The sequence below is a fragment of the Patella vulgata genome, chromosome 4 (assembly GCF_932274485.2).
Source record: "Patella vulgata chromosome 4, xgPatVulg1.2, whole genome shotgun sequence".
Classification (NCBI taxonomy): domain Eukaryota; kingdom Metazoa; phylum Mollusca; class Gastropoda; family Patellidae; genus Patella; species Patella vulgata.
Window position 1 is genome coordinate 18553383 of NC_065882.2, and position 13328 is coordinate 18566710.

The following is a 13328-nucleotide window of genomic DNA, read 5'->3' on the forward strand; positions in this document are numbered from 1 at the left end:
AGGAAACCAACTACAAGCCAAATAGTTAGCAACATGTACATGTAAACTCAAATATTCTAAAATAAGAGGGTAAGCATAGACACGACGACATGACGTAAAAATATGTGTTTCGCCATTTATTCTTTACTTTTTAAGCCCAACCCAAAGTTTAAAGACTGAAATATGACTTTATTTTGTATTCTCGGTTAAATCATATTTCATCTTATTAGTCAATAATAAATGACATTGTACACCATCCATTCTTTTGTTTGTTCTTTACGCTGGTGCTAGGGGGAATATAGTATCAATAGAAAAATAAATAAGAGAGAGAGAGAGAGAGAGAGAGAGAGAGAGATGGGGTTTAACGTCCACTTGATACAAACTAGGTAATTTTGGGACAAACATATGGTTCAATTTTATTTCAATAATTTGCTTGCACGTAGGGTCTTTAGCTGTGGGAGGAAATAGGAAGACCTGGAGAAAACCCACGAGGTTGGACAGGCGACCCTACTCCTTGTCACGTACAACCGGGGAATCGAAACCACGCCAGTTGAGTCAATGACAGACCTTATGATACAGCGCGGATTCGCTAACCATTCAACCCCCCTACACAAATAAGAGGGTAAGCATACCCTGTCTTGAGTTTGAAACCAATCACTATCATATTTTATTGGAACAAGTTTTCCATTGAGTGAAATTGATATAAAGTACATCTTTAATTTGCATGTGTGCAGGAGTCTTAGAAGTAAGAGCACCAAAAGAAAACTCACAAGATAGGCAGGTGACAGTACTCAAACCTGGCATCTAACCCAAGACTTGTATAGATAGGTTTTATGATCTACCTGTACTGTGCATGTATTAGACTTATCTCACCTCACAGTAAAGGTACATGTATATAAAACATGATTTATGTGATTTATAGTCAGTAGACTATATATATATGTATCTAAGACTATATAAAGGTCATATAAAGATATTATCAAATAGGTCAATTTCACAAGATGAATTATTAAACGATAGATTTATATCATATAAAATTTACACCTAACTTTCATGAAAAGAATGAAATGAAATGGGGTTTAACATCCTACTGTTCTGTACCAACCGGGCTAATGAAAATGGGCAAAGGATTCTTTTACATGCACACCAACTGTCCGTGTGGGACCTCAGTTTTTCAACTAGACACTGCTACATTTCGGGCCCACCATCCTGCATCACTGACAAAGGGGAAACCAGGTGGAAAATTCCAGGAGTTTTCTTGGTCAAAACCAGGATCGAACCCAAGAACTCTTTGTTAGTGAGGCAGACCTATGCTAACTGAGCCAATGTGGGACTTATAAACATATGGTAGACCTTCATTTCTATAATTTGTATGTTTCAGGGAGAAACCAGAATTTACCCACATGGTTAAAAAGTTTTATCGTGACAAGACCTTGATTCAATATTTTAATAGCAGGTAACGTAATCTGCTGGTCACTGCCCATTTCTTGGTCACTACTTGTCTGATAATCAACAACTACAAATTTAAAGCCCTACCTACATGTACATGTCAGATTTATAAGAAAATTTATTTCGACTCTACATGTACAAAGGATTGTAGACTAAATGGCAAATGTTTTGTACTTTTTGATCAAAAGACTTTAATCAAAGAGAAAATGTGTAAAAGTAAGAGAAAGAGATGAAGACTGAAACTGGGCGTGTTTATTGATAGAATGAGACCAGTATTTATTTATCTCTCTATTCATCAATACAACAATAACTAATGTATACTTACAGAACACATTCCTTAGATGTACTATACAATATCTTTATTGGGGTATATTGTTGTCTTAGTGTATAGAGTTAGTACTCAGGCCTTATAAAGGCATTGCCTACATGTATTTATGCCTACATGGTGAACAAAGATATTTTGAATCTTTGTGATCTGACAGAGGCAGAGTCATCAATCCACAATTAAAATTAAACTATATGCCACTATCATATACTTGAAAGTTTTTTATACTGAAGACGTTTGTGATCTGACAGATGCATAGCCATCAATCCACAATTAAAATTAAACAATATGCCTACTATCATATACTTAAAAAGTTTTGTATACTGAAGACGTTTTAAGGGATGAAACTTGCTCTTTTTTACTGAAACATAATTAGAGTCTGATATTCAGGTCAACTATATTAGAATTCTGTTACCTGTGTGTATGTACAAAGGACTGGAAACAAATTATGAGGAGGCTATAGTTTTTATGTTTTGTGCCAGGCTATAATTAGTGATAAAAAAACAACTCCAACCCAAATTACTTCAAATTATCCGGTAATATTAAAATAATACTTACAGAAACCAGATTTAAGAGGTTCCACAACTCGTAATGTAAACGTTGTTCCTTTTGGTATTTCCTTTAACATTTTAGCTACTTCGTAATGTCTTAGACCTACCACGGTTTGACCGTTTAACTTCTCGATATGATCCCCAACATAAACTATCGGAACTTTATCCATTATACTTCCCTCCTTAATCCGTTTAATGAAAGCATATCCATTTCCGTTATCTGTAATTGTAAGTCCTAGCGCATCTTCGGATTTCACTACTTCTACTTCCTTTGGTTGACCTTTAACATGTGCGAAAATAAAATCCTCTAATCCAATTTGTCCTCCTAGTAATCTTGTCATGTCACATTTGTGTGTATTTAATGTACAAAATAGAATCTGCAAAGAAAAAAAAGAATAAAACAATTAATAGAATCAAAGACAAATTCAAGGGTTAGTGGTAGACAAACTCTTTAGAGGGATCTGAAAGTCTGTTTTAACATCAAAATGTACGTTAACCCCATTTAAACTTGTCAAAAAAAATTATTTTCTGCACTCCTCGCTCCAAATCCAAGAAAGCGTCTGTAAATGTACTATTATGTCCATCATGGAAATGAATTTTCAAATCCATTCTAAGCTCCCTATATGTCATAATATTGTTTAAAGCATGTGCCCTAAGATATTACAGACCAGTGATGGGATTTTAAAATTTTTCTTGTCAGACATTTTACCGAAAATAAAGGGGCATAACTCTTATTTAAGCAGAAGAACTGTTCTAGAAAGAGTAAGCATACCCTGCATTATGTTTGACACCTCTTACTACTAAAATTGAAACTGAGTGATGCATATACACGATTTTCAGATATCAAAGCTACAAAGAACAAGTTATAACACTATGGCACTAGCCCCAAAAAGAGTCATGATCTAGGATTAACAGTATCATATTTTATCAATAGATTACCATTGGCAACCCAAGATGAATAAGTTTTCAGGTATAGCTCTCTTCAACACAGGTGACTGTGGAACATAATTAGGGAAAAATTCCTACTTTTTTCTACCCCTATGCAGAGGCATGCTGGGATCTACTGAGGAATGTATGCAGATCAAAATTGGGGCACTTTTTGAGGCATGTTGCTCTCTTTCCCCCCACAGTGCCGAGAATTTTTTAAATTCTTGTTTAGAGTCGATTTGACGTACTATGGCCATAGCTTAATTTTGCAACCAAGTTAAAAATAGAGAAAATGCTTTTGTTAATCGCATGTACATGGCTGTCTAGTATATACCTGCCAAGTTCCATTCGATTCTGTTCGCTAATGAGGCAGGAGTAGCACTTAAAGAGTACAGTGAACCCTAAGAACAAGAAGATGATCAAGATTGAGACATTGGCTGTGGCTCCAGAGTAAAAAGTGTACTTTAAGCCTGAACAAGGAGGTTGCTGAGGACATAATAAATGTCAATAGGGTTTGTGGTAATGTTAGCGTATTGGCCTTGAGTATGCTAGAAGGTACAAACATTCCCGTCGCCTGTGTTACATTTCCCTATTTTTGTTTTCACTTTCCTAAATTCACTTAGCGAAATAAATAACTCTAATCTGAAAGCCCTCTGTGGAAATGGATTGCATTTTTGATCCTGAAATGAAATTAAAAAAATCTTTCAAAAAATCATCCTGTGTCTTTTTCTCCAGAAGTTTGTGCCAAACACCGACACTTCTTGGTCCAGGGCAAATTGTTTAAATGAAGAACAAGTACAGTTAATACTCAAATAAATTCAGAACTGGATAAATCAAAACAGAAATCAGAGGAATTTGGATACCAGCCACAATCAATCGATCACCAGCATCGTTGACTGGTCCCCTGGTCCCACTGAGACTGAGAGTCAACCAGTGGCGAGGAGTGATCGATTGTGCATACACTACATAGCGCAATTGATATTTATTATCGCTGAATTTGGTAAGAACAAGGGAAGGGCAGCGGAGAAAAGAGGGCACGATATTGTCATTAGGGCAATGTGCATATGATGACATTGATGCGGACATTTCCTTGAGTATTTGAGGTAACTCAAGGCCCATCAATATACCCTGGTTGAAAATCTCATCCGATTTCCGGTTTCATTTGTGTTTGCATTATGAGTCGCCTACCCTGCCTACCCATCCAGCATGCATCTGCCAATATGTCTTCAGACTTCAGACCAACAGATAACACTTGTCACATCTGAGAGGGGTATTGTCTATCCCATGCATAAACAATTAGGTACCTACATGTACATGTGTATACTAAATGACACTGAGAGTCTGGTAGTTTTGACCTCATGTATCATCAAATCACTCACTACTGACTTGACACATGTCACAAAGTTGCTACAATAGTAAATACTGTTTTATAAGAATTTGTATAAAGTGGGTTACAGGTCTTTACAAAGACATTCAGTAGTTAGTAAGTTACCTTGATGTACTTGTTATTCAAACTTATATGCATTTAATTATACATAATAGCAACAGTCTTTATATTAAAGATACATTATGGGAGATTAGATAAAGAGCTGGCAGTTCTCACTATAATAGTAAAAAACTAGATGATGTAAAAGGAATTTGCTGAACATTTCAGTCAAATTGATCCACTCTGAACCGAGAATTTAGCGATTGAATTTTGGACCTAGCCTCGATCATCATTACTAAAGTCGGTACGATAAAAAAAACATAGTCTCGATTATCCATTTTTTGATTTAATCATCAATGAATTTTGAGCAGCAGATCAGGTTCTAATCCAGTAAATATCACAGGCCAACGTTGAGATCTAGAGTTGATTATGGTCTGGATAAGTTAATTAATGTCTAATTAATAATTTAGATAACATTTAAGGCCGAAAGAAAGACCTGTAATTGGTAGATTTAGCTCTTGCATAATGTACATAATGTATGTTTAAAATAATCCATATTGTTGACTGTTGAGATGTACATGTATTTGAACAATCTGACCATCTACATTTTGATCTGTTTTATCAGTTTACTGACAGTTTCTAACAGGGCTGACAAATATCATATCTGTTAACCATGAGTCAACCAAACAATGATTGCATTCTGTGGTATGTTGTGTAACAGATAATCATTTATTAGGTAATACTGCACTACACAGGTGATGTCTCCTATTTGGTATTACATGATATCTACAGCGATATCTAAATTACATTAATCTGCTTTCAGCTGTCATTCTGATTTCCATATGTTTTCTCTTTAAATTATTAATGATATTGACAGCCAAATAAATAACTCATACTTGTCTAATTTGACATTAAATATATCAACACTACTATGTAAAATATAACAAAATCCTTAACATAGCCGAAATATTCTATTTAATTGAGTGTTTTTCACATTTTAGATACAGCTATAAATGTGTTAAGGCTTGTATAAGGCAATGCACTTTTAAAACACGAACATCTTTCAATTCTATTTATAATTTCCGATGAAATCATATAATCTGTGGTTGGATATATAATCTGTGGTTGGATGGCTGAATGGTTAGCATGTACGTGTTGTATCATAGGGAGTCTGTCATTGAGTCAACTGGCATGGTTTTGATTCCCCGGTTGTATGTGATAAGGAGTGGGGTCGCCTGTCCAACCTTGTGCGTTTTCTCTGGGTCCTCCGGTTTCATCCCCTACAGGCAAGCAAATTATGGAAATAAAATTGAACCATATGTTAGTCCCAATCTAGTTTGTGTCGAATAATCTCTCTCTCTCTCTCTCTCTCGTATTAGTCTCATAGAGAGGTTGTCATCATGTGAGATATAATATAAATACAGTTCAAGTAGCTAAGTCTCTAACTCAATATCATCCAACACAAATTATTTGTCAATTCAAATCAACATTGATGTTGTGATCTTACCAGGAAAAGGTAGGCTTCTGATATCCAATATTTAAGACAAAATAAGCATCTTACCATTGGTATATGAATAATGTACCATTGTGCGTTTCAGTGTCATTTGTAACAAGTGACCAGAAAGAACGAGGCTAGACATATTCCACAACTCATGTCAAACGGTGAGGTCATATCTTACCTGGAGAGCATGTGCAATAGACTGGAATATCCATACGCTAGAAATTCCTATTTGGTTGAGAGTCATGCCGTATTTCGCTGGACATAACTGTTTTGAAATTAAGAGTCAAAACCGAAACAATTGAATGTAAATCAGTTTATATACAATCAGATTACATTATTATATCATTGCGACCCATTTGGGTCAATTTCTAGGTCCCAAATATTATCACTTTAGCTCCTTTAAAGTAGAATATCTAAAACTTTGGAATACAGTTACAATACAAATTTTACAATGCCTTATATATTGGAATATAGATATTCCAGAATTGTAACCTTTACAGTGTATTCTGTGTCTATAAGAATGGTAATAATAAAATATTGAGATAAGATAAACTGCAGGATATAATATGACAATATAAATCATGTTACACTGTTTGTGTTGTTGTTCTTATTGTTTAAATTCCGCTTCTACCAAAGGGTGATATCGCAGACAAGTTGTTTTATTTTATTTTTTATGCACAGGGGTCTTTTCTGTGAGAAGAAACTGGAGTACCCGGAGTAAAACCACGAAGTTGAGAAGGTGCCCCTATCTCCAAAGCACATACGCCCACACCAGGGATTGAAACCATGACCACAAGCCTGAGTTGACCAGCCAGTTAGAGCTCGAAGCATGACACCTCTTGTCCCCCTGCCCCTTCCCACTGTTTGTGTACAGTATTCTATGTATTTGTACAGTAGTCGTTTATTAATGTGTACAGGTGTGATAGATATGTGTGATGTATATTGTTGATCTCCTTTATATTATGGTTTATTCCATCTCCATTGAGTATCTGTCCATGATTTTTTGTACTTTATAATATATTAGTACACTGAACCAATTTGTATTCAATGTGTATTAGATGAGATGTAATATTGGTTAAAATCACCATTAGATAGTATCATTGTTTATACCCTATTTCTCTGTATAGTTGTTGTGTGTTAATGTCAGAAAAGCTAATTAACATCCCACTGTTGATATAGATTTATCATTACTTATTGAAGACCTGTAATTAGTAATTACCTGTCAATATCTGAGACAGGTGAGTTGAATAATTAAACAAATTATAATACCATACCGGTACCTACAATTCGTCTCGATATAAATGATAAATAAAATGGTAAATATTGTATATAATGGTAATGGTAAATAAAACATGATGGAATTATTGTCAGAATCAATTTTTCTAATAGTAAAACATAGTCTTTACCAAAACCCTTGATGTGTGTAGTGAATACAGGGAATACCAGTCTCAGGCAAACTCTGGTAAGTAACATGTAGATTTCTTAATATGACTTTCAAATAAAATTAAAAATTCTCTGTACTTTAGACAGGTAAAAATTTGACATTTTTACAATCCCACCCCTACCTGTCAAAATTTCATACTTACTTCTGAGGATGGTATCTCGTAACATTCGGCTATTTTTACATACAATTCTTTGACGTTTGTGAAGCCAGATATAATACCCGTGGGACTGCCTTGTGCCTGTTGACAATGAAACACTAACTTTGGTCTGGGAGGTTGTTGAGGGTGATCTGATTTTACGGTATTTCCGCCATTGGCTTCAGGTGTCGTCGTCGGGGCTTCGGGGCGGGGTGTTTCTCTCGTCGGACTGTTCTGATTCTCGGATAGATTTTCTTTACTTTTGTTCTTCTTCTGTCGGTTTAGTATATTTTTAAGAGGCATTTTGAAAGTTTATCGTCACCAATTTATCGTAATCCAGATTATGTCCAAATAAATACACCTGTTCACAGGTAATCAAACCGGGTGAAAATTCACTTCGTTATACCTGACACTGAACATTGAAAATGGCCGACAATTTGCGGGAAGTGACGTCGATGTATGGGGTGGGGTAGTTCGTTGCACGCGCTCTCAGGTGTGCAATAATGTGGCATGATGATGTTCGCACCGTTAATTAACTGTACAGGTGAAACGTTTTCACCAACAGATGCAATGGGAATTACTGTTACACGTAACAATAGAATTGGCCCAGTGTTTATTTGTTTAGTTGGAAAGGAATTCAAGGGAGAGTCGCGTTTTTCACAACTATTTGTATTAGAAGTGGGCTTTGATTGGTAGCTTGTCAGTATTATATATTGACGTAATATACCTCTAAGCTGTGTTTGAAAGGTGAATAATAAAATAGAATAGAGTGGTGTATTCATAGATTTACCAAGCGCGGACCCGAGAGGGGGGTGAAAGGGTCGTTTCTAATTCGATAGGGAACCAACCATAATTCCATCTACGGAAAATGCTTGTGAAGTGCCTGCATTCTACACAATCAAAAAGAACGGTAAATGACATTTCAACTTCACAGTGACAGATAGTCCCTGTTTTGATAATCTGATCTCGGCGCATGGTCCAGTAGAATGTAATTTAATGCGGCTCAAGTTGTGAGAGTGGTTCATCGGGCTTTTTGTCGAATTCCCCCCATAAATCGTGCACGCCGCAAAGGCCAATCCGCACTACATAGGTACTTTATAACTAGCCCAAGATACAGATATCAAACATTCAGTAATCCATATATATATATATATATATATATATATATATATATATATATATATATAAACATTGTGTTTTATAATAAAAATTTCTATACTACACAAACAAGATTTCCTTTTCTTGAAAATTTACGTCACAACTGCCCCCCCCCCCCATCTTGGCCGGATCCGCCCATTAGTACTCACGACAAACCTGAACCACGGAGATGATTATATGAATACTACGTGACTCATTTAACTTTATTTAGGTCCCAAACACCCTGGGCTAGTCTTACACTGCCATTTATAGTGAATAGAGATGGACTCTCAATAGACCACAATATCATCGCCATATATATTTTTTGATAAATAAAAACACCTAGTTTAGCCTACTCATTGTTGATTCATCGAAAACGGAAGTTTAGGAATGAATGAAATACCTTTTGAAAATTTGTAAATAAAGAGAAAATGAAAGGGATAGATAACACACCACAAAATATGTGTTTTTATTTTTCGCCTGATATAGGAAGTATAATTCTTTATATCGTTCAAGTGAAAAGACATACATTTTGTTTTATTCAAAAATATTTATTGTTAGTATTTTACATTTCTTTTGATCAGAAGAAGTCTGACTTTTATGTTCTGAGACAATACAATACAAACTAACTATTATTATGTGACAATTTCACAAATAAGGGTGGGATGGGGGTCAAACATTGTTCAGTATGCTACAATGTTGAAAATCATGTACAACATCATACTAAACGTAGGCTGTCTGTCTACAGTTAGCTCCGCTTGAGAACAGACACTAAAAGTTAGTTGACCGACATTTTAAGACCTAAATTGACGATTTTAATCGAAACACTAAGTATACTTCGAGAATTTTGTTAAGATTTTATTCTGCTTCCATTTAATAAAATGAAAAAGTTTATTTAGTTGTTGTATGTAGCCTATGCCAGATGTGAAAGGTAGTAGAACCGATGTACAAAACCGTATACATGTATGTCATAAAACAGACGAAGTAAACCTTTTATTCAAATATAATATGACACTTTGTATATATATAACAAAGTTCATTAAACTTAAAGTATTTCGACTTTTCGAATGGAAGCCCCCCCCCCCCCCCGCATCCTACCCTGAAATGGATTCACGGGGCTGTCACCCCCTCTGCCCCCATCCCCTCTCTGCAGTTTACATCCATGTGACTCGCGAATTAACTAGAAGTATTATTATCAATATCTTGTGGTAATATGGTTTACTGTTATAATTCATATAAACCAGGAACCTATTAAAGATCAATTATATTACAAATATTTATAAACTCTATATAATAACGGCTGTTAAATGTGAATAATTGAATTATAATGGTTTTTATTGTATGGATTTATTAAATTATATATTATAGTTAAGACGCCACTCTATTGAATGCACACAAAGGAAGTATACGGTCAGTTGAAAAGGCAGTATAAATAATCTACGTTTTATTAAACTTTTATTTTAATTCAACGGCTATCGTCCAGAAGAACAAAGAACAGAACGAAATAACCAAAAACAAACTATTTCGATATCATAGCCTATAAATTACTATATTTTAAAAATATAATTGTATATTACCATACAATCTGGCATTTTAACAAATGGCGGGATTATTTCTTTTCTATTGTGTCATGGCTATAAGTTCTAACACTGACTATTCTGCTATTCAAACACCATCATACATCTTCTTCTAAAAAAAATGCATATTCTCTATCTTCCGAAAATAGCAATACTTAAAAACTTTTATAAAGACGTTTGACACAGAAAGAAGGTCTTTAGAAGGGGCTTTTAGAAGGGGTAGAATCCCACCAGACATTGCGTCAAAATACGTGACGTCCTACGTCGAATACGCTAAACACAAAAGACAGTCTGCTGGGACCAGTATTTCCAACCATTTGGAAACTCGAGCGAGGGAGATGAAATTTGACGTCCACTCAAAACAAACTACGTCATTTCTGGACCAAAATAATAATGGCATGTATTATTTCCTTGTGCGCAGGAAACTTTTTAAGTGGGATCGAACTATCAAAACCTAGATCGGTAACAGACTTTACAGTGCAAGCGCAAGATCAGTCAGTCACCCACCTTGAAGCCCGTGGTCAGTTCGGAGCGATATAAAATATAAGTGTTAGTACGTAAACTCCTATTGAGAAGTGGTATCACGTGTTCTAGAAAGGGGGCTGTGTGTATTAAATAAGGACCACAGGTGGAAGATCTCCATTTTATCATCTTTTTTTTGCCTCCCCCCAAAAAAAACCAAAAACAAAACAAAACAAAAAACAAAACAAAATCATATACCCGGATAAATTAGTTATTAGAAAACATTAAAAACCATTAACGTCTCGTAATTCCTTTAGGAACCAGGGGGGGGGGGAGGGGGTGAATGGCCGAATGGTTAGCACGCGCGCGCTGTATCATACGATCTATCATTGAGTCAACTGGCGGGGTTTCGATTCCCCGGTTGTACGTGACAAGGAGTAGGGTCGCCTTTCCAACCTCGTGGGTTTTCTCCGGGTCTTCCGGTTTCCTCCCACAGCTAAAGACCCCTACGCGCAAGTGAATTATTGAAATAAAATTGAACCATGTGTAAGTCCCGCAATGACCTAGTTTGTGTCGAGTGGACGTTAAACCCCATTTCTCCCTCTCTCTCTCTCCTTTAGGAACAGTCTCTCTAAACTTCTCGTAGACACTTTACTTCGTTCATAATCCATTATGTTTTCTTATTTTCTTGTTTTACGTGTTAGATATTGGCAGAGGGCCCGGACAACGCTGTGTCGTTGCTAACCCCATTAACGCATCGCAGATCCCGAACTAATTCATTGTCACTATCATAAAGGGATTTTTTGCGCATTTGAAGGACAGGACAGGTTGGAGGCGTGTCTAAATGTCATACGTTCATTCTTATTTCAAAACAAGACAAGAAATGCAACATCGGAATATTAGTCACACGAGGAATTCTATTATCATTATCATTTCTTGTCAGTCATGGACAATTTAAAACTCTTGTTTGTAGTGTGTGTTGCGGTCTCCCTATACTTACTGTTATATAGATAATCTCCTACGAGTCTGTTTTGATATATAAAAAAAAATACGAATAGATTTTATTTATCACCCTACCCTTTCCATCCTAAAGCGATATCTCCTAGGAGAATGAAGTTATCACACAAGCGATATCTACTGTAGAATATGTTATTGGGTAATAAAATACTATATCAGGTAGCCTATACATACAGCGTACCAGTCATTATAACTGGTATTATTAGCGACACACCTTTAAGGTCCACCACACCCTAAATCCGATGATGTTAAATATTTGATCAATCTAATTGCATACACAGCATACACACAGGCAAAGTAAAATCCAATGATATAATAAATAAGACGGGAGTCAAAAATCTTTCCCAATTATCGGTTAAACCAGTTATATACAGAATCTTTTGGAGGCGATTTCCAACCACGTAATCCTCCGTGAAACAGATTGATGATAAACGTTTAATGTCCCATTTTATCATGAAAGCCGAACAAGTTTTGAAAAAGTATAATATTAAATATAAATTATTCAAATTTAAAAGAAAACAACATGGGTATATTTTTTTGTGGGGGGGGGGGGGGCATTAACTGGTCGCTAACCGGAACTCATCTTGTTCTTCTTTTTGTTCTTGGGGTGACGCTCTTCGAGCAAGCCTAAGGCTCCGACATGAAAATTGGTAGGCTTGTACTTTGAACAATTCTGCATCGAACTGGTGAATTAGATTTTTGAATTTTATCTAACAACATTATTAGTTTCTGGTCCATAGTACTATCGTACTTGTTTAATTTGACTGCGAGTTTCTAGATTATACACAATAACGATTATTTTGAGTAGTGGTGGGCCAAGCTTTATTATACTATTGTATTTTTATATGAAGGATGAAGCAGAAGTCGGCTTGTTTAATAATTTTCGTTTAAATGTTTGCTGGCTGTCAACAGTGGCTAGTGGAACACACAGTTGGGTATGTTTCATCATAAAAAATTAACCAACAGTGAAGTCGAAAATGTTCTTTTTGATCAAATCTTCCGTTAGAGAGTTATGGCCCCTCTTCGGAAAATCCTGTGAAGGTGACAGAGTCTAGGGGCTATATATTTTAACTCGTTTAATTTTTCAAATCATGTTCGCGGATTGACTTCTTGAGAGGACAAATCCTATTGATATAAACAGCATTCCGCGACCTTCCGTTCCCGAGTTATGCCCCCTTAGCCTAAAACTTGTGAACGCGATTAAGGCTACAGTTTTTAACCAAACTTTTTGATATTTGGTGTAAAGCAGTGGGTTTAAGAGAGGATCAACCGTATCAATATTCAGCATTCCACAACCTTCCATTGCGGAGTTACCTACCTGTTGCAAAAAAATGAACCTGACAGACTAGTTTTTTTTATAATGCATTTATTTCAAATTTGGTGTAAGCATTTGGGTC

At 35.7% G+C, this 13328-nt stretch overlaps 1 protein-coding gene across 1 annotated transcript in view; it reads right to left on the reverse strand.

Annotated features, from left to right (window-relative positions):
* The window catches only part of LOC126817340 (PDZ domain-containing protein GIPC3), a 31324-nt gene extending 22964 nt beyond the window's left edge, over positions 1 to 8360 (reverse strand). The window contains exons 1-2 of the mRNA XM_050544221.2: positions 7745 to 8360; positions 2312 to 2681 (exon numbers count right to left, since the gene is read on the reverse strand). Of these exons, the coding sequence (XP_050400178.1) occupies positions 2312 to 2681; positions 7745 to 8041 (667 nt within the window). The 5' untranslated portion in view covers positions 8042 to 8360. The remainder of the gene's footprint in view (positions 1 to 2311; positions 2682 to 7744) is intronic.
* Positions 8361 to 13328: the final 4968 nt, after the last annotated feature.